This window comes from Clarias gariepinus, chromosome 9 (assembly GCF_024256425.1).
Source record: "Clarias gariepinus isolate MV-2021 ecotype Netherlands chromosome 9, CGAR_prim_01v2, whole genome shotgun sequence".
NCBI lineage: Eukaryota > Metazoa > Chordata > Actinopteri > Siluriformes > Clariidae > Clarias > Clarias gariepinus.
This window is the reverse complement of record NC_071108.1, coordinates 27,470,901-27,493,031: the sequence shown is the minus strand read 5'-3', so window position 1 is coordinate 27,493,031 and position 22,131 is coordinate 27,470,901. Positions and strand designations below refer to the sequence as shown.

Below are 22,131 nucleotides of genomic sequence, written 5' to 3'. Positions count from 1 at the left end.
AGCCCTCAACCCAGGAGGTGCGAGGCCACACTGCTAACCACTATGCCACTCCATTCGGAGTTTACTTTTAAAATCTCTTCTGAAGCTTTAAATGGGTTTTTGATAAATATAAAGAGAGGTTTGTATAAAAGCTAATTAAACTTAGAGTTACAGGAAAACAAGAACAAGAACTCTGCGTAATAATTTTTTTTTTTTTAAACTTTGCTATTTTAATTTTATGTTATTTTTGTAACTTCTGTTTCCAGCTTAAATTTTGTTGTTGTTACAAAATTCTATTTTTAAATTTAAAATGTGTAGTGTACTCTCTAGTGCAATTTATTTTATTGTTGTGCCATCTCAGTCATATAAGCATTTCACTGCATATCATATAGTGTATGCTTGTGTTTACTATGAATAAAAATAGAAATTTACTGTAAGTACTTGTTTTTGGCTTAAAAACTGCATGCATTCTTACCACTGCAACACTAAATGATGAAAAACACTATGCCATTTAGCTTAAAACAATGCACCCTAACAACAACTATGCTTCAACAAAACTTGCGAAAGACACAAATTAAACGGCAATTCCGCCCTGTCCGTCATTCCCGCTCTATAGAAACACTTCTCAAACTACTGTATACAACAAACTCCTCTTCTAAGCAAAGTTGAAGATAGATAGCTCTTTCAGCCCACATGTTTAACAGAAGATAAACAACGTGACATCTGTGCTGTGTGTGTGTGTGTGTGTGTGAGAGAGAGAGAGAGAGAGAGAGAGAGAGAGAGAGAAATAATAATTTTGACTTTTTTGGCCATGCTGTACTTTAACATAGATAGGAGATTTCTGTAGAGTATTTACAGTATATTTCATGGCAATTTCATCTCCATACAATCTGTACATCTGTACATAATTATCACATACGCCAAACAATTAGTAAATTAACCATGTGAACAAATGTGACTCCATTACTGACAACTTTCCACATGAGCAATGGAATATTAGACTAAGTAATACTTAATTATTAATAAGATCAATTATTCATCTTCACTCAGTTGCTCTGTATGAGAGACCTGGCTTCATGGAAAAAAAAGGCTTTGTATTAAATAAATAGATAAATAAATAAACTTTTTGGAGCAAACAACCCCAACTGTCATGTTTGTAAAACCATATGTCATTTTGGCATATTGTGTTTGTTTTCTTGACTTCTGTACCACTGAGTGGGACAAAAGAGGAGCATATGAGGTTCTCTCGCAGCCTTATTTGGAGACGTGGCACACCAACCCCTAGTTTGGGAAACTCCAGTTTAATGATGACAGTGTGTGATTGTTAAAATGTCAACTAAAGGTATAATATTGCTTTAGTTATTGTACTCTAGATGAGGTACAGTAAGTATTATATAACATTTATATCATATCATATCATATGTATAACATTATATGATTATATCATGACAATAAAATATACTTGTTTGTGATTGTGTGTCAGATTATAATTGGCTATGTTTAATTTTTTTTATACTGGGATTCTTAAAATAGAGATTCAGTCAAACTGAAAATCTTGGGGGTATGTGTGGCACTCAGAGGTCAATGTGAATGGTCACAAGGAGCGTTCAAATCAAAGCAGGACTTGTAACAAACTTTATCCTGTATGAAGACATTAAACAAATTAAGATTTACAGAATATTTTAAGCACAGTACAGTAATGAGACCCTTAGATGCAGGAAAGCATTTGAATGGTGCAAATGTTTTAAATAAGGCCATATACCCATGAATGGCTCTAACCCCATCGCAATTCCTCCCCTTGAACATTCAGCGTGTGGAACGCCTGATCCTTGGGAACTGTACACACAAGGATTCCCAAACACCACTTGCACATTACAGAAATTCAGCTGACAGTTATTGACACATTCCTTGTATAGTCCTGACCTCGCTCCAAGCCATTTTAACATGTTTGGGGCATTAAAGGAGTTCCTGGAGGCCAGTGTTTCAGACACGAGGCAGGCAGTGCAATCATTGAACACATATTGTATATTAAATTGTATAATACGTATAATAACTTTATTAATAATTTTCCTAAGTTGCTTAGTTTTTATCAGTTCTGTCACAGCTGTTAATTACTGTACATAAAATACACATTACAATAAACGTATGGGTGTTTTTTTTTTCTTTTTTTAAAGCAGGCTAAAAACACTCTGATATGTAGCCATAGCAACAATCATATAATGTTAATTATATGAGTTGTGAGGAAGCAAAGTATACAGGATATAATTTACAACACATAGGGTTTATGAGGAAAAAATAAGCAGGTTTGGTTGCAGAAAAATGTAACTTTTATTGGATGGATCTTTTGCCTTCTCCTAAACCATTTCTCCTAACAAACAGTATTGTATACACTATTACCCAGGACCATGATACACACATTACTAAATAAGCATCAGTATTTTCTAGGATGGTCTTTCAGCAATAACAAAAGAGAAATCCTGAAAATACTGATATGTGCATTTGGCTTATAATGAATACTACTACTAGCAAAGAGTTTTTAAAACAAACTTTTTTTTCCCATGTGGTTTGTCTGTGCAGTGAATACCCAGATAACAATCTTGTTGTGAAACAGGTGGCACAAAACAGCAGCACCAGCAGCAGCTCGCTGCAGTGTGTGGAGTAATTTATATCTATTTAATTTTCCACTACCTCATCTGCTTTGCTTACCTAAAGTATTCAGAGGCTCTGCTAGAAGTGCGCTTTGTGTGTGTACCGTTACCCGTCAAAACAGCCCTGGAAGCATGATAGATATTGTTGTGTTGAGTCGTGATACTGTAATTTGGGAATTCTGAGATATGTGTCTGCGATATAAAAATAACCAGTCGAGCTGCTTGTTTCAGTGGCTGCTGTCATGCGGCAACAAAAGCATGGGAAGATCTTTTTTTTTCTTTTTCTTTTTTATCAAAGCTGGCACCTACAGTAGGTACGAGAAATTTGCTCCCTACAGGCAATCTCGATTCAGAAATAGGGTCTCTGTGTAAAAGAAGACATATGAGACGTATACAGTAATATCACTTGTTTGCATTGAGCGTGTGAACTTACTGTACGTCTGTGTAAAAAAACAAACCGCTAATCACAGGTTTACAAAATAAACCCGTTTTGCATGTTCTCCCCGTGGTTCTGTGTTACCTTTCTTGATCTTGCGGTGAAAATTAATGGCATCCACAGATGCAGTCACGATGTTGGTCTTGCAGTGACGAGCCGCCACGATTCCCGCCACCTCGTCCATCAGCTTCATGGTCACGCCTGCACATGAATAAAAAAGCTATAATTAAAAGTGCAACTGAATAATTGGACTAAATAGACAGTATAATTCAATTTAACGGGTTTTTATATGAGGGTTTTAAAAATGATCTGCACTCCAGTTATATTAAACTTCTATTGGTTGCACTGTCTTATCAGAGCTTTCTGTTCAAGCCTGCTGTCTCCCCAGTCACTGCTGTGCAGCTGTGAACGTGTTCCATCAGTTCATTTATAACTGCGGTGTGAAAAAAAATGGACGCCCAATTGGAAAATCTGTGCTTACATTTTTCTGGGATTCTCAAAAGCCAGTACTGGAACATTATTAGGAGAAAGGTTTAACTATTAAAAGTGCTTGTTATAGTGAAATCCTTTTTGAAGAAGTGAAGCCTAAACTTTGGATTAAACATAAAGGACTGCTATCCAAGGGCGTCCTGATCCTGCATGACAATGTGCACAATGTGACCCCAATGTGCCCTAATCAGATACAGGTCTGATTTTTTGCCCTTCAACTTCATGATCTACAAGTGACAATGATAATTATTGAAACAATAATAAAGAACAACTGCAAAACTGGTAGTTTTACTACCAATTAACAAGCTGGTGTGAGGCTAATGAATCCCGCCATCTGCGTTATGATTGGTTACAAAAATCTGGTTCATTCATTATCAGTTAGAAACCTAGTGGAACCTAACTGCAGGTTTAAAAGACCTGAAAGTAAATGTAAGTCACTCTAGGATTTGCAAGAACTTTTTTTTTTTTCATGAAGATTTTTTTTAAATCAGTATTTTTCTCTTAATTTTTTTTTTTTACTTTTTTATGTTTACATTTTTTTGCTCTTCGATTTCATGCTGCACAGTCAAATCGTTAATCAAGCGACTTCTACGTCAATCCAACTTGACATACGGCATTATTTTAAGGAAGGAAAGATGAAGCATGACAGTGAAGAAGGATTTCAGTGGTGAAATAGTGAGGTAACAGACATCATAATCATTTGCTTTACAAGCAAAGCTAGACTGTTCTTAGTTTGAAGAGTTTGCAAAAGAAATGGAGAAACAGATAGTAGTACCAAGAAAATGTTAAGTTTAAAAGAAAATTAATTACTTTAGGTGACGGATATAGTCAGGCCTAAAAATTTTGTAACGAATAGAAATTTTTTTTTTTTGCCAGACGGGGGCATTTTGATTGATGCATTAATATGGTGCACAAGTAATTCTATTAATTCTATTAGCTCTGGTCACACTGAAAGGAATTGTCAGAACAGATTAGAAAAGTCTGCAAAGGCAAGCCTAACCTGAAAATATTAAAACATCTATACAATTTCAATACATATAGTACTTAAATATGGCTAAAAGAGAAAGGTGACTCTTCTGCCATGAAGAAGTCAAGGATTCGCTTTCCAGCCAAAGCCCCATCACAGGTGCTGGTCCCAAGCCTGGATACAAAACATTTAATAAATAGAAAGCCTATAAACTTCACTCATAAGGACAAGATTCTTGGGTCATTGAGTGAAAAATGTTGTACTAAATACTGATGCAAAACTATCAGCATCTTTTTGATTACTTTCTCTTACATCAGTCCAAACTGGGTAGAAAAATCTTCTACAGCTGCAGTATGATAGGATTTAAATTTCTAGAAGCCAGCACTTTGCTTTGTATGCCAGTGTATTTATTTTTAAACACAGGGCTAATTTTACCAATTTCACAGCTCAGTGCTCGATTTATGGAGTTGATCTCTTGCCTGGAGGCTCTACCGGCTGATAATGGTGTTCAAGCGTAAATGGCTGTTGATACTATCGTTCAGTCCAGGACCATGTTCCGTGATGTGGAGGGGTAATCTGTTCAAGGCTTGTTTGATCCAAGCTGCTTCTTTGTTTCTTGCATCAAAGTAGCATTGCTTTGATGGACCCATATGACAACAGTTGATAAGAGAAACAGGGCTAGTAGAGCTTTCATTCCACTGGCCTTTTTTCCTCCCACTGTAAAGATCATAGAGGACATGGATGTTTTATTACCATTGAAAATCTGGTACAAAAAAAAAAAAAAAAAAAAAAAGGCACAAAGGGATTCATCTTGTGTAAGTGACTTGGATCACAGTTGCTTCATGAATGAAGCAAAACAGGGCAGGCTTCTTTGCTCCTTCGCTTATGTTACGTTTTATTTCGCACAGTGTCATGTTGATCACCTTGTGTTTTATGCTAGATCTTCTGACCTGACTCAATTCCAGACACTTGCCAAAACTCTTGACACTAATAGGAGTTTTTCCCACACAAGTTAAAAGTTCACACATCCCTCCATTGTACCTTATTTATCCACAAACTTGGAAAAACACAAATGTATAGGATTCCTCTGTATGTTGTAGCGTTAAGATTTCCCTTTACTTGAACTAATGGATCTGAACTCATTTGCACAAGATGAGCTCCATAGGGACAGGGTTTGAGTCACCTGCACTGAACACCTTGGGAATGAACTGGAACAGCCTTTGGAACGGGATGTTCAACCAGCATAAAAAGGTACAATGGTAGTCAGATCTTCAACTTTTGCCATATGGTTAATTTTAGATGAACTCATATAACTTCTTTTATTACTTTATTAGTATTGTTATTTTTAAAGCGTAAAACCTAACGCAATTGAAGTCATACTGGTAAAGGAACTGGGCCACTTTGCCCAATACTGTGCTATTACTTTTGTAAGGAATCTGACCAATGGTTTTCCCAAAATTTCAGTTTTACTGATTCAAGTCTAGGTGCCCTTTCGCCGTGAATTGCAATCTATAACACCTGCACTAGAGCCATGGAATAAAAGGATTTTTTATTTTATTTTTCTTATTTTTTGTTCTTAAGTAATAGTGGTGAAAATCACCATCAACTTTCATTAAACTTATTATTTAGTTATTAGTGCTGCACAATTTATCATATAAAAAATTTAAATCGCAATATGGACGCAATAGTATCTCCAAAAAAACAACAACAACAACAACAAAAAAAACCCACGTAGTTGTTGTCTTATGAGAATCCATTTGGTAGCTGTGCCAAACCATTTTGGCACAGGGACCAAATTTCCTGACTTCTAGCTCGCTTGCTTTTGTTTGCTGAATGGCTTAAGATCCCTATTAATTTGCCAAAAAAAAAAATTCAAAAAATCATGTGGATCAACAATAACTGACCTCTTTAAGAATGGGCATGAAAGCACTGCAAAAGACACTCGGGAGACTAAAATGGGGTTTGTAGAGTGAATGCATGCTGAAAAAAAAAAAAAACACTTTTGGACCACTTTGGGAAAACTACCATTCTGTTCTTAATTTGATAAATATAGACAAACAATTTAACAGCCCACAAGTAAGCCTCCTCTCTCAAACAATACAGGAAGTAAGGGTCTAACATCTACTCTAATATAAGTGAAAATGGAAGGAGTCATACTGTAAGAGTGCCACTGGCTTCAAAGCTCACGCTGGATACATTCTTCGAGCCTGTGAGTTTCTCAACAAATGAGAAGATCTCAACATGTTAATGACAAGTCTAGAATTTATTTTATAGAATAAGATGATTTATGTATTTTAATTGACCTTCTCCAGAGGGGAATAGAACATATCATTAATTGGAAAGAAAACCATTTCCCTAGGAAGAAAAATAATTTTACATATGTATTGTACCTTTTTGCTTAATATTTTCCTTTACCTTGGCAAATATAATCACATGTGCACTCAGCATCACACTCTTGGGGGCTAATTAGGTCAGTAAAACCATGTTTAAAATGCTAGCTCCTTTTCTCAAATAAATCCCCTCAACAAAACCAAATCACTGATTCATTTCCCCTTGTTCCCATTTTTCTGAGATTCTGCACTTCAATGCACTTTTACCTTCTTTCATGAACAGCCTAAATGCAACACGCTGCACAAGTTGACATGGGGATTCGTGAACCCACAGGGAATGCACCATCATGACGAAGTGAGTCACAAATAAACAGAGATGTCTAAAAAAAGGGACGCGGCTTGCCCAATAATTGCAAATAACATGCTACAGCACATGTAACTTGGTGTATTTCCAAATAATAATGTATACCATTTAAGCCCTAGTACATACATTTCATACTATATATTTTTACACTACATTAACCGTACCTACTTTTTAAATAAACAGATAGATTTAGCATCCTGAACAAAACCTTTTTTCAAAAGAAAAAGCCTGCACATGAGCACATTGTGTATTTATGAAAGGCAGCTATCGTCTCAAGCACATTATCCGGGCTAACAGGAGTGCATTCGATTACTGCACCCAAATATGTAGCACAAACTCACTTATTTACCTCCAACACTGAAGACAGTTGTGACAGGAACCCACTGTAGGATTTACGCAAGATGAATGAATCTGTATTCCCAACAAAGGAGTAATGACCTTGCAGAGCACAACAACCGGTGGCAAAAAAAAAAAAAAAAAAAAACGGAAAATAATGACAATGCTGCACCTCATATGGAACATTAGGCTTTTATATTGGACTCAGAATGACTTCCCTGACGTTCCATATTTTTTGAAATATAAGCCTCTAGGTGCTTTAAAAGGGAAAATAAAGGAGTACATGTATAACTTTGTGGCTACACTAAGCACTGATAGCAGTATATTTCCACCTTGCAGAATGTCTCAAGGGAATAATAATGTCCCACAATGAAAGTGGTACTGGTGCAAGTCTTAAGACGACGTGAATTACAGCCTAGCTACACCGGACTACTGCAATTACTCAGTAATTACTGTATTGTTTGAACGTCTTAGTGGCATAATAAAGACAAAGAGTTGCATGTCCAGTAGCAGCAGGTCAGTCAGATAGTGAATGAGGGTAGAATTACCTGCTGAGAGGGGGTATTTTGTGCGGGAAAAAAGATCATGCCAAAAACAAAAGAGGTTATATATAGATATATTGATTGACCTGAGCTAGTAAGATAAACCACTATACAATTTCTTATGCAGTACGCATTACAGCTGTGATTCATAGATAGCCTGTTGATTTGTTTTTATTTAAATTGGGACTCAATAGCACTAAAGATTACTGTCTATTCAAAGCTGCTATATTTCTTAAATGTTTTGAAAGTGTGGTAAAGTGTTCACGCTATCATCCAGAATTGTTCGAATCCCGGGTGATGCTTCAGCCTCTCACAGCTGGGAGCCTAGAAAGAGCTGGTTGGCCGAGCTCTCTCAAAGGGGAGGGATGGAAGCCACTTGAAAGTGTGGTTCTCACATCCATCATGGCTCTACAGCCAATCACAGGCATCTGTGAGCTCACACAAATGAAAAGAGTGCTGTCCTCCGAGTGAGTCACACCCCTCCCAACATTGCGTGGAAAAGCTGTGGTATATTTTTAAGGAATATATAATTTTTTTATACCATTCAATGTTTGTTTAATACAAAAGAAGTTTATTACAAAAAAAAATATGATGTAAAATCATGCAGCATTTAGTTGAATATTCTTTTCCAGGAAAATGTAGTTGTAACATATGGTTCATAGGGTCAGTTCCAAGTGTGTAAACTTAGCATGGTATTTATTATGGCTATTTCGATAAATGATTATCAGCGCCCCTGGCGTAGGCCAATAAACAGAAAGGCTACATCAAACGACAGAGTACATTTCACATAATGGTCGTACTCCTTCAAATATCTCTAGAATGACGAATGCTATATTATGTCTTTGCATACATTGATATACAGTAGTCCTTAAAACCTGTGGCCTCCTCACTCACGAGACCAGGTGGAATACTGGGGTTCTTCTCTAAACCTCGATAAAACAATGGCAGATGTGAACGGAAATCTCCCCATGGCTTGTTCGTCACACAAAATAGACCAGCACAGTAAGAGTGCAATATTCTCGCCATCTGGTCTTCTCTACTGAATACAGATCACAAAGGGCGCACATTTGCACATGCCTTGCACATCGTAGAGCATCGCATACATTACGCTTAAAGAAATCAATAACCATGCTGTTGAAATCTGCTGGTGTGCCAAAGGTCATTCCATCTGTGAATTACAAATGTAATATGGTATGTCTTACGTAAACCGCTATCTAGATTCTGGATGCTCTACAATTTGCGTTTAAATTTACACATACGACATTTGGCAGACTCTTTTGGCAGAATCGAAAGTGACTTATACAAGCGCTTGTCTACTTGGAAAACACATATTCAGGAACAGGAATCAGTGCTGATACATTAATAAACACAGTGAGAAGATCAGGCATGTTTGTGTTGTTTAATTGATGATACATGAGTAGTGTACTGTATAAGTACTGTATATCCACTTTAAATTTAAAAAGTGATTAGCTTTTCTGCAGCATAGTGGATCAGTTTAGGCCTATACATTTTGGCATCCCCAGTTCTGCAAGGTCACAAGGTCCGTTTCATGGGTTCACAAGTCTCCCATAAGCAAAAACAGAACAATGGCTAGACCATGCAAGCACTTTCAACTGTTGCAGAGAACCAGGCCCTGTTCATTGTTTGTGTGCTGTTCTTGGAAAGACACAAAAATCTTCTTTCTCCAAAAGAGACTGAATTATGTTGAAAGAATCAGTTTTCCATGTTTTTTGTTTTTAAGCCGAAGAGTTTTGCACAAGGTGTAGGAAACAGAGAGGCTTCCTTGCTTAGTGTTATCTGTTGTTACAGCTGCTTTCAGGTCATCCTGCAATCTTTCCCAGTGGCTTCTCTCTTACCTTCCTCACTGGGACAGCTTTGTGTAATCCTGCATGCCGTGCCTGTCAGGGAAACAACTCCATGACATTTTCACCTGCATATAATTGAACAAGATGTCTATTTGGGTGTTGTTTAATAATGAAGCTCCTTTTCCTCCACCTTCCACTTGTGTGAAATCTTCCCAAAGATATACAACATATTTTATAATGATCCCACTTATATGGTGCAATTATACTAAAAGCATTTATGTATACCTTGTTTATTTTTACGCAACTTTAACTATATTTTTTATATAATATTCTATATTTGAAATAGCATTGTTGTTGGATTTAAAGTCAGTCAGTCTGTATGTATGTATGTATGTATCTATCTATCTATCTATCCATGTGTAGAAGACAAGATTTTCTAAGCTAGAATAAGAATTTAAAATCGTTCAGTATTGGTTATAGGAAACCATTAGAGAAAACAAACACAGCAGTCGTGTAACATGGGTAAACTTCAAAAGATTTTAGATAAATTGAAAGCTGTGTTCTGGACCAGCTGCATAAAAATACCGGCACAATCAGGGACATCGGACAGGGACACTGAGCTCCAGTATTCAAGTGACTGGCCAAGTGCCTTTGTGGCCTACTTGGTAAGAACAAGGCTTTAATCTATTGCTTGGCTTCTAAATATGGAAAGAGGAGCAGATATGATACGATGTGGAAGCCTAAATGTTTTTATAAAGTAAGAGCTATAGTGCATGATCAGAATTTTGCATGCATACTGTAAATCAGACACCAGCACAGATACATCAAATGATATTGTGCACCAACATTAGGCAGAAAGGAAGCCTTACTACAATGTGACAGACAAAGAGTAAAAAAATATTCAAAGATTGAAGAGATCAGTGATATACTATAATATTTTATGATTTTTGTTTCTTGCTTAAGAAGTAATCTTTGTCCTCTAAATTCACTTCCAGTAAGTGTTTTATTGTCAGTTGATTTACCATGGTTTTGGATTCTGTATGTTCACCCATCGTGTTGTTGTTTAGCTAGACAACTCATGATAACCGTCTAGTGACAAATAGAGGGTGTTTGCCTGTTCCTCTGCATTTTTGTATTACAAACATGGTGATATAAAGCGTGAGTCATCTGGAGTTCCTGCTTGTCCTACTTGCTCTGTGTTTCAATTAGGACGCTAATATGTTTTATAGGAATACACACACTGGAAACCGGTTTAGTTCTCTATGGTGTATTGTAACTTTCTAGCCAGTTATTCAGCGATTTGACTTAAGGCCTTTGTCCAACAGCCAGTTACTCCCCAATTTTTGACATATCCAGATTGGAATCAGTTTGGAATTAGACTGCTTTCATGTGTCTTAAAAAAACACATTGAATCTTATTTTTGCAAATCTGATTGAACCACATCCAGAGGTTGTTTTGAAATCAGATTCAAATCAGATTCCTTAACAGGTGTCTCAGTCTGGACGGCTCTATTCTATTACGTAACTCTCGCAATGTGGAGGCTCAAGCCTTTGAAGCACACATGCATTAAAATTCTACTGTAAAAAATGATTTAACTTCATTCATTATTATTGTGTGCTTCTAAATACCTCTAAGCATTTACACAATTTAATTCATCATTTATTGTTTTAAAATTATAATTCCGTAAAAACTACGCTTTAGGAGGTTGCAGCAGGTCCCTTTCAGGTTTATAGGAAATTGTAAAACCACGCCCTTGAAATTTCAGTATGGCAATGCTGTATGTACGGAATGTACAAAAACAGGGCGATATACAGTATGAGGAAATATGGTGCTACATGCGAGCCTCTGTTTTCGTTACCACAGCAACCAATGCGGATAGGTCGACATAGTGTCAGATTTGGACTGCCAGTTTTAACAGATTCAAATCAGATCGGATCAGTTTTAAATACCAGTGTGGTCAGTCAGTCCTAAAGATCAGAGAGATTACAGTAGAGCAACCAGAAGAGTTTTACTCTTTCCCCTTTTTTTTTTTACCAGTAACTGTGACAGTCAGTGTTTTGCATAGTTTCTTTCTCATGATGCTTCTGTAATTATGAGCTAATTTCAGCAGTCATTTACTGTAGTCCTGGGCACTTGGGCTGTATCCAAGACTGCATGTTATATAGTCATTAGCTATGTGCTGTTGTTATAGTCAGTGCAGGCTTGATGTCAATTTATGCATAAAAACTACTGGGCAGTATGTGGATTTGACAAAGCCATGAATTCCGTTTGAATGTGTATTGATTTGCCACTCACAGCCATGACATTAATCTGCACGGCGGAGAAAAGCACAGCAGTACCCACATTATAAAATGTTCTTCCACAAATAGCTTGCAGTAGCAGTTACGGTTGTCCCTTATATTGTAAATGTATAATGCATACTTTCAATTCAAATGACCTTTTTTGGCATTACAGTCAAAGGAGAGAGTAGTTGTCTATCCTAAAGACATGAGATGTTCGAGAAGGATCCTCACCATTCCTTATTTTCTAAGGAACTATGCCCATCTAACCCTGAGACATTCATTCTATTTATATGTCTCCTCATATAAATTATAATCTCCATTTAATTGCTCCCAGACAGTAATTAGACTATTATTAAGCAGTTTAAAGATTAATACATTACGTGACTACATACTGTACATCTCCTCAGTAGCAACTGTACAACATCTCTGGATATTCTTTTTTTAAAAGTTGGTTCCCAAAATACAAAATTTACCTTGCAGATCCATATTCCCCCAAATTTAGCTCAGCCAGAAAAAAAAAAAAAAACAGTCCCTTCAGTAGATTTAGGAACAGCAGGAACTGTTCTGTCAGAGACTTGAGAATATCAGACGCAGCAGTGATCTCATTACAGACAGAGGACGGCCCAGGGAGCTCATCAGGTTCTGTGCTGAAATCAGACGGCAGGGTTGACACAGCCAAGGGAAGACTTCTCAGCCAAACCTCTGCAAGAAGTCAGGAACTCAACTTGAGGTTCCTGTAGAGTCTCAGCTTGTTTGGATTCGTGGAACTTTTTCACTCCCTCCATATTCAGCATTTGACGGATGAGCTCCACATGGCCATGGTATCCACCAAGACTTCTTAAGAGGTCTTAAGAGGTCTCCGAGTTTATTTTATACAGCAAGTGGGGGTTCAGTCCACTAATTTGATTGGCCAAGCGATGTTCCAAGAGTGTTTATATGTACTGTAACCACAGTGGGAAGTTTCACTGTGTGTATCACTCCATTATTGTTTGTTTCCAGAAGTATTCATTTCAATACAGGATTAAAACCATGGCGCTTATAGTTGATGATCGGTTGAAATAATTATAGCAATAGATTAGCAATAGATATTAATAATGAAAAATTCCTAAAGCATGTCATGTTAAACACAGGCAATGAATAAAATCTGAGCAATGAGTAAGTGTATAATGCTGACATTCTCTCAATGCGGTTTGTTAAAATGGCTGACGATGACCTGTTACACAATTTTTCTGGGAAAATGGCTGCTTTCCAAATGTGAGCTTTTTTAGGAAAAATGATACAACTAACCCACCAACAAAGGAAAATCCTAACATGAAGAATGTGATTTGTGAAATCTGTCACAAGGACTATGCATGCAATGGTAAGCACTGTTTTCCTACAATGATAATGTACTTCTGCTTTGAGAGCAGTGTTGCAGATGTAACGTTAATATATCTGGTAATAGATGCTTATGGAAGTAATGCTAGTCGATGTACGTACAGTACTGTAGAAGTTTTATTTATTTTATAATTAAGATAATACAAAATACAATTCTGATTTCTAATCATTAGCATTCCAACAGAAAAAGGAAGAACTGTGGCTGGTTCTGCAGAATGTTCAGTAAAAATAGGCAGATGATTTCCTTAGAAAACTTTCTTGCATAAACTGTACCTGAGACTATATGTTAAGCAAAGGGTCATCACGCCAATTCTTGACATTGTTTTATTAATTACTGTTTACTTTTGAATTGAGAAACTTTTTGTGATGACATTGTTGCTCTACAGCAATTAATTGCATGTGCCCAAGACATGTGCACTGTACTGTATGTGTAACGTAATCTGGGAGTACTAATAATGAATGATGGTTGGATTGAATGTCATTAACTGTCCTATCCTTGGCTCCTCCGCAAAGCATGGGGCAGATTTTAAAAACAAAACTGAATATATTTGTTTCCCTTCCATTCATAGTTACCTTTGAATTAACATATGAAAGCCTTTCCACTGAAAAAGGGTTGGCGATTTTGCCAGATGCACCATTAACAGGAACACACAGCTTAATGATTCATAGCTAGCTAGCCAGCAAGCTGACATGTTATAAAGTGAGTATGAATTCTTTAGTATCTTCTTCTGGTAGTTGAGAAAATAAAGAAAGAAAGAAAGAAAGAACGAGTCAGAAAAAAGCTGTTGTATGAAAGCAATAATACATTGGCAATCAAGCAGGTACACCTAATAACAGCACGGTTGTGGTCATCTGCCGCCAAATCACAGCCATGATTTACCACATACTTGTTAGTGCAATATTGCACCTTTGTGAAGATACACAAGTGAAGACTGAAACACAATCCTTTTCTTTCGATCTTAGCAGAAGACACACTTCAAATGCCAAAGAAGGAACAACAAAAATTTGGTTAAAGTTGCAGGAATAGAAAGAAAGAAAGAAAGAAAGAAAGTAGATTTTCTGTGAGCTAATAATACTCATGTGCCATTATTTTCACTGCAGTCGGACTGTTTTCATACACAAATGCCCTTCATTTTGCAGATTCGTGACTGCTCGTTTTATAAAGCTCCCCATACTCCACAAGTATGGACAAGTCGGCGCTCTAGTGTGAGTGTGAGTTGTACCCATGGAGTCTCATCTCAAAGTGAGATCCCCTTAATTTAGATGTGACACCCCAAAAAAATCCCAAAGACCACCTCCCAAAGTGTCTCTTGGCAATTTCTTGGCGAAAGTTTCCCAGCGACTCACAGGCAGCGCGTTGGCCAATTGCGACTGAGTGAAAAATGAGGAACGAGCGAGGGAAAGGTGAGAAAGCCTTGTAAAGAGATGGATAAGAACACTTTGAAATTGAAACAGGGAGACTGTGAAGTTTCCACCTGCGTTTTTTTTGAACTCATCTGTCATGTTTGTACTCACCTGATTCACTAAAGGGTCTATTACAGAAAGAGCTTGAGGAGATTTAGTACTTCGGTGAACACTAGTGAAGTGGTGGGTACCTTTTTTTACTTTTAAATACAGACAGTTCCCTGCAGGAACTCATGCAGTGTCTGTGTCTAGAAGCTGACTCATACCATCAGTACACTCTCACTAATAATTTCTTGTTTTCCGTAAATTAGTGCTGCCTAAAGTGGTAAATAAAATGATCAGATTTATAGATTTAGTCTCTGCTGTGACTTACATTTCTCATTTGAAAATATTATTGCCATGGTTTGATTTAAAACCCTGTATATTAAGCATATGAACAGTTTTACAGCAAAATGAGACAAAAACCTTTTTCAGATTTTCATTTTGGGAAATTACTAACTGTAGGCACACATGGTTATCTATTATGCTGAAAAATTGCTATATACTGTATTAGTATGAAAAAGCATTTTTCTGATTTTTCTGCTTGGCCTAATGTGAAAAAGTATTTGCCCCCCACATTCAATAATTACAGTAGTTGTGTCATCCTTGACGATAATAACTTCATTCAACCATTTGTGATAACTGACAATTAGGCTTTCACATCACTGTTTAGGAATTTTTGCCCACTCTTCTTTGCAGAATTGTTTCAATTCAGCCACACAGAAGGGTTTTCGAGCATGAATGGCCTGTGTAGGATCATGCCACAGCATCTTAATATCACTTAAGTCTGGACTTTGACTAGGCCACACCTGAACCGTATTTTTGTATTTGTTTACTTGCTGGTGAGTTTCGGATCATTGTCCCTATAACCCAGCTTGAGGTCACAAACTGATGTACATTTTTCTTGAGGATTTTATGGTAGCGTGCAGAATTTATGGTTCCATCAATTACAGCAAGTAGTTTAGGTCCTAAAGCTGCAAAGCACCCAAATGAGGGATGAGGTCGCTGTTGAATCTGGTGCCTCTCAAGGTTTCTTCCTATTGTCAATAGTCAATAGTCACATTTTCCGCATATTTTTCGAATTTCCAGAACTTTTATGATTCTGTAAAGTTGTTTTCTGACAATGATCACTGTTTAAACCACTATATAAATAAAACTTGGAACTATTAAATTAAAACCAATAAGAATATATATACAGTACTCACAATAAGTTAGGGATTTTGTGAGAGAATTAGTGGATGTCATACATATGGTGTTTGTTTTACTTCAGACATTTTTGGGATAGGGAGGCAATTGTATTAGGGTGATAGACACACCTTAATTTGTGTTTTCCATGTAATGGTCTCATCAGCGGACTTGCATCAAGACACTGAACTACTGGCAGAGTTAATGCCAGACCCAGGAGTGGAGCCCAACGAGTGACAGACCGCAACGATGACCAGTACTTAAGGACCTATGCACAACTATGACATCGTTATGCAACTGCCACACAGCTGCAGGCCTGTTTACGAGATGCGAGGGGTAATAGGGTTTCCAGACTAACCATTCGCAACAGACTCCACCGCTTTCTCTTGAATGCCAGATGACCGTTGCAGGTGACTCCACTGACACCAAGACACCGCCGTGAAGGTTTGCAGTGGGCACAAGACCATGTGACATGGACAATGTAGCAGTGGTCTACCGTCCTGTTTACTGATGATTGTCGTCAGCGTTGCTGGAGAAGGCGAGGTGAGCGATATGTTGAGGTCAACATGGCCCCCAGGGTTTGCTTTGGTGGAGGAGGTGCAACAGTCTCAGCAGGCATCACCAGTCAGCGCAAAACAGATTTGGTTATTGTACATGGCTCAGTCACTGCACGTTCTTACCTCAGAGACATCATAGAACCCATCATCATCCCGCAATTCCGCCAACACACTCCCAACTTTCTGTTCATGGGTGATAATGCTCCATCACATCGTGGCAGAATTGTCACAGCCATGACTTCAGGAAGTTGGAGTGCCTCATATGGTATGGCCATTAATGTCCCCTGGCCTGAACCTCATAGAGCACATCTGGGACCAGTTAAAGCAGAGTCTGGATGATCGTACCCCACCCCCACGTATATATATATAATTTAAGCATTATTTAAATTCAACAACTATTCAACAACAAACTGAATCATTCCTGACGACATCAATAACATCAATAAAGACAAGAGTCTAGCAAACACAAATTATGCTATAGGCTGCTACACTATAATAACCCAGTCTGTGAAAACCCAGCTAAAGTCGATTTTGTCGATACTACTACATATGATTTTATGCAAAAACCAGTGAATCATAAAAAAAAAAAAATACTTTAATAGGGTTTTCACAGACTGGGTCACATATGACCACCTGACCATCACACACACATTTTCCACAAATTACGGCAACAAACTTGGAAGCACACAGTTGTATAAGATGTTGTAGCATTACAATTTCCCTTAACTGGAACCAAGAGAAACTTCCTCCAGTATAATAATGTTCTTGTGCACATAAACGAGTCTTGTGAAGACTCAGCTTGCCAAGGTTGAAGTGGAAGAATTTGAAAGTCCTGCCCTGACTTTAACCTCACTGAACTCCTTTAGGAGAAACTGGAATACCCTCAGGCCTCCTCGCCAAACACTGGTGCCTGACCTGACTGATGTTTTTGTGGCTAAATGAACAAATCTCCATAGCACTATAAAATGAAGTGGTAAGCCATACCAGAAGTCTGGAGGTTATTATAACAGAAAAGGAGAACAAATTAGACAAACAATTATGTTCAAAAAGCACATATTGGTTTTACGGGGGTGAATCAAAAATGATCCGCACTCCGGTTATATAAAAACTTCTGTTGGCCGCACCGTCTCATCAGTGCTTTCCATTCAAAGCTACTGTCTACTCCAGTCACCGCTGTGTGTGAACGTCCAACTGTGAACTTCTGGCCACACTGTTTTTACTCTGCAAAAACCTTGCTTTTTAAGGTTTTATGGCATCCTGCCTATAGTTCTGATCTTGCTATATTGGACTTTGACCTGTTTGGTTCCCTGAAAAAAGCCCTTCGAGGACGAAGGACTTCTGATGAATAAGTGAAGACAGTGCATTCGTGGCTCGCAGCTCAGTCTGAAACATTTTTAACGAAGGAATACGGATGCTTGTCTACAAATGGAGAAAGTTTATTGAAAAGCAAAGAGATTATCTTAAAAAATTATGTAATGTATGTCTTTTTTAAAAGTCATTTGAAATGAATCCTATAGCCAGAGTGTGAATAATTTTTGACTCACCTTCGTACGTTCAGAAAACCACAAATCTTTAGTCATATAGTGTAGCTAGCGAAAATTTCGAGTATATTAACATGCAGTCATCCAGTATACAGTGTAGCAGTGCGTTTTTCTTTCTGCAACTGTGCTTGATATGTCCGGTGTATATCCCAGGTTGTAATAAAACTTCCATTGCAAGTACTTACTGAATAAAAATCAAATTGTACATTCATTATAGATATTTTAGTAATCTTGGTTAGACTACCAATCCGAATTTTTGTACTTATCAACCTTTTTTTTCTGCAAACATTCTTTCACAGAGACTGTTATCATTTAAATGTTTTCACACCGTCTCTCTTTCGCTCCCTCTCTCCCTCTCACGCTCATTAAACATTCAGAAATGCTAACTTGCTTAACATTAATAAAAGCACTACTTAGCCCTCACACTGCCTTAAACTTATCCATTATGGTGTCCTATAACGTAGTGAGGTAAAGTAAAATTGACCTGTAATTAGTTTACTGTTATGATCAAATTCGTTTTAAGCTGATTTGCTCTATCAAGCACTGCGTTCTGAAGAAAATTATGCCCAGGCACATGCTTTAATGGTCTGAAACGTTCTCTCACGCACTAAAAAAAGATCCATGCAAACTCTTCAAGATGGCACTTTTCCAGGAGAGATGACATGGTCAGGTGCTGAACATCGTTATTAAATTTCTAAACGCTCCTTCAATCTTCCTCCTCCTGCCTGAGGTACAGGGAACTGAAAATCTCTCAGTGACTCACTCTAATGATGGTTACAGGCGATTTTAATCATTGTATCTTATCATTTAAAAAAAAAAATTTTTGCATTTCATCACACATTGTCATTAAAAGTTGAACTCATCACTTTTTAATACTAAAGTTAAGTTTTCCTTTTTTTTTTTGAGATCAGTCCACTTTTGAATTGTCAATTTTGATTGGTCAGATGGAGTTGATTAATTTTCTGATACTGTAGTACTGACATGTGTAATTCAAACTGCATGTGAATCTTGATGTGCTCATTGTAATTTGTTAAACACACACACTTACTGGCCACTTTAAAAGAAATACCTGTATTCCTTCTCATTCATGCAATTATCTAATCAGCCAATCACATGTGTATAACATCATGGAGATACAGCACAAACCTTCAGCTAATACTCACATCAAACATCACAATGAGATCTCCATGATTTTGGTTTTGGTCATGCCTGTTGGGCTGATTTGTGTTTTTTCTTTTAACTGCGTATGTTCCGGGAAGTGTTTTCACACACACAACAGTCTCAAAAATTCACACTGAATGTAGACTGTGGGTCAAAGGACAACAGCAAGCATTGGTTCAAGCTGACACGAAGGATTTAGTTAACAAGACTACAGCTCTTTACAACCATGAATAGCATTCAAGCATCTTAGAATGCATAACGCATCATATCTTAAGCCAGCTGACCGAGAATAACATAAACACGTCGGGTCTAAAACTGGGGAAAAAAAAGAATAGCAAATGTTTTTCAAACAAAAATGATCCATGCTGGGAATTAAAAAAGTAAATAACAGCAATCATTATCGACCAATTATATTGGTTATTTTTCCATAACTGCATGCCCAATTGTTTTATCCCTTACTTCAAAAAGCTTTTTGGCATCATGTACTGTATATTTTATTAATTATCTTCAATTGCTTGCAAAGTATAACACAAACCTCCCTAGAGTACGGTGACAAGTTCAATCCCCTCCTCTAGACAAACAAGACGAAAAAGAAATAGCCATAAGAACCTCATAGCATTCAGCCTCTTGTAGACTATAAACAAATTTGAATTTATTTCGTTTATAATTGTTAATATAGATGTAGGATTACCTTTATTTACTTACTGACACATGGTATAACTCTAAAACCACAATCATCCTGTCACATCTTGGACATGATTGATCTCATTTCCACACCATAGCCATAGCATACAATAGTATCTCATGGTCATCCATTATACTATCTCATTCCAAGACCTTAGTAAGTCATGGCTACAACATAGTACCTCATTTCCACACCATAGTAAGTCATGGCTACAACATAGTATCTCATTCCCATAACGTAGTAAGTCATGGCTACAACATAGTATGTCATTCCCACACCTTAGTAGGTCAATATACTATTTACTATCTACCAACAACATAGTGTCTCATGTCCACGCCTTACTAAGTTATAACTACAACATAGTATCTTGTCCCCATGTCTTAATAACTCGTGGTCACATCATGGTATCTCGTTCCCACTCCTTAATAAGTTGCGCCCACAACATACTCTAGTATCTTGTTTCCATGCCTTAGTAAGTCGAGGCAACAGCATAGTACAGTGGAACCTTGGATTGTGAGTAACTTGGTCTGTAAGCAGAATTTTAACTTGTTTAATGAGCGAGGTATTAATATATAAGTGTATATCCGTGTGCGCGTGTAATGGCTGTTTGAGATTAATCTGTTTAGAGGAGTGATTCCGTTTGTGTGTGTGTGTGTGTCACTCCAATACCTTAGTAAGTCATGGCTACAAAATAGTATCTCGCTCCCACGCCTTGGTAAGTGGTGGATACTTATTAGTGCTCCATATAAACGCACATGAAGTTACACAACAACTACAAATTGCCTGGATATTGGCTTCCAAATCACCCAGCTAACCCCTTAATGTCATCATTATTGCATTGTTGCATGAGTTAACAAAGGTCAGTATTTTTGGAAAAAAACTGAGACCAGGTTGAGGCCAGGCAAGGCCACGATATCTCATGGGGCTTTGCCTGTGAAGTTTTATAAATATACTGTATATATATATATTAATATATAAGTGATGCAATGGACTGAAAGAAAGATCTGCACACATGATGTCCAATTAGAACACCGAATACCGAGCAGTCCAGTTGGCAGAACTCGTATCCTTGATTACTATTAGTCGCAAATTTCCTCCCACGATGCACTGAACTGACAGAGTGGCCATTTAAGATGACAAAAGAGTCTTCCTCTCCACCGAGTCATTATCCAATAGTGTATATCTCATTCGCAGTCTATTTTGTCTCCATAATTCCCCACTGCATTTCCTTCGGTGTTAATGCAGGACACAGAGCAAAGAGTGAGCACTTACGGCTTGTAAATAAAATCTACTTCCGCTGTTGAAAAGCGCACACCTCCCTCATCCTTCCCTCTCTCCCCCTCCATCCCTCTGTCTCTCCCCCAGTGTTTTAATCATAGCAGTATAATCAAAAGACTCGAACCGACCTGCTTTATAATGAAGTGTTACCATGGCAACAGGTGCTGAAAGATTGTCACAAAAGGCCCCCAGAGTTAGATACTTTACGTATATTTTCCACATTGTCTTCATGGTTCCAGATGCTCATTAAATTAAAAAAATCATAATAAAATGGGGGGGGGGGGGGGGGGTAATCGCACATGAGGCAGCCTGAAACAACTTTTTTTTTGTTTGTTTGTACTTGGGACCTATTCCACATAAACAACAACTCAGTTGGAAGGACAAAAAAATGAGGTGTTAAGTCTTAAAATACTTCAATGTGTTGATTTGGCAATGATTCCTTTTACATCTATTTTCAGATTACAGAAGCAATCGCATATTTGTAAACAGATTTCAAGTCTGAGGCGCGCACACACACACACACACACACACACACACAATCTGTAATGATGGATGCAACTTGTCTGTGCCGTGTAATTATTTCTAGAAGAGCTTAGCCAAAAAAATATATCCTTTGAAATCCTTAAAATCCTGAAGCATTTATGCAGCCGTTTAAGGCTTAATAATAGACTCTCTGTCCAGACACACACACAGTCTCAGTGAGGCTGTGCCCACTCAGATTCCTCT

At 37.5% G+C, this 22,131-nt stretch overlaps 1 protein-coding gene across 4 annotated transcripts in view; it reads right to left on the bottom strand.

Moving 5' to 3' along the window:
• The window catches only part of acot7 (acyl-CoA thioesterase 7), a 72,143-nt gene that overhangs the window by 17,957 nt on the left and 32,055 nt on the right, over positions 1-22,131 (bottom strand). For all 4 annotated transcript variants that reach the window (XM_053503158.1, XM_053503157.1, XM_053503155.1 and 1 more), the window contains one exon: positions 3,148-3,264. In XM_053503158.1, the coding sequence (XP_053359133.1) occupies positions 3,148-3,264 (117 nt within the window). The remainder of the gene's footprint in view (positions 1-3,147; positions 3,265-22,131) is intronic.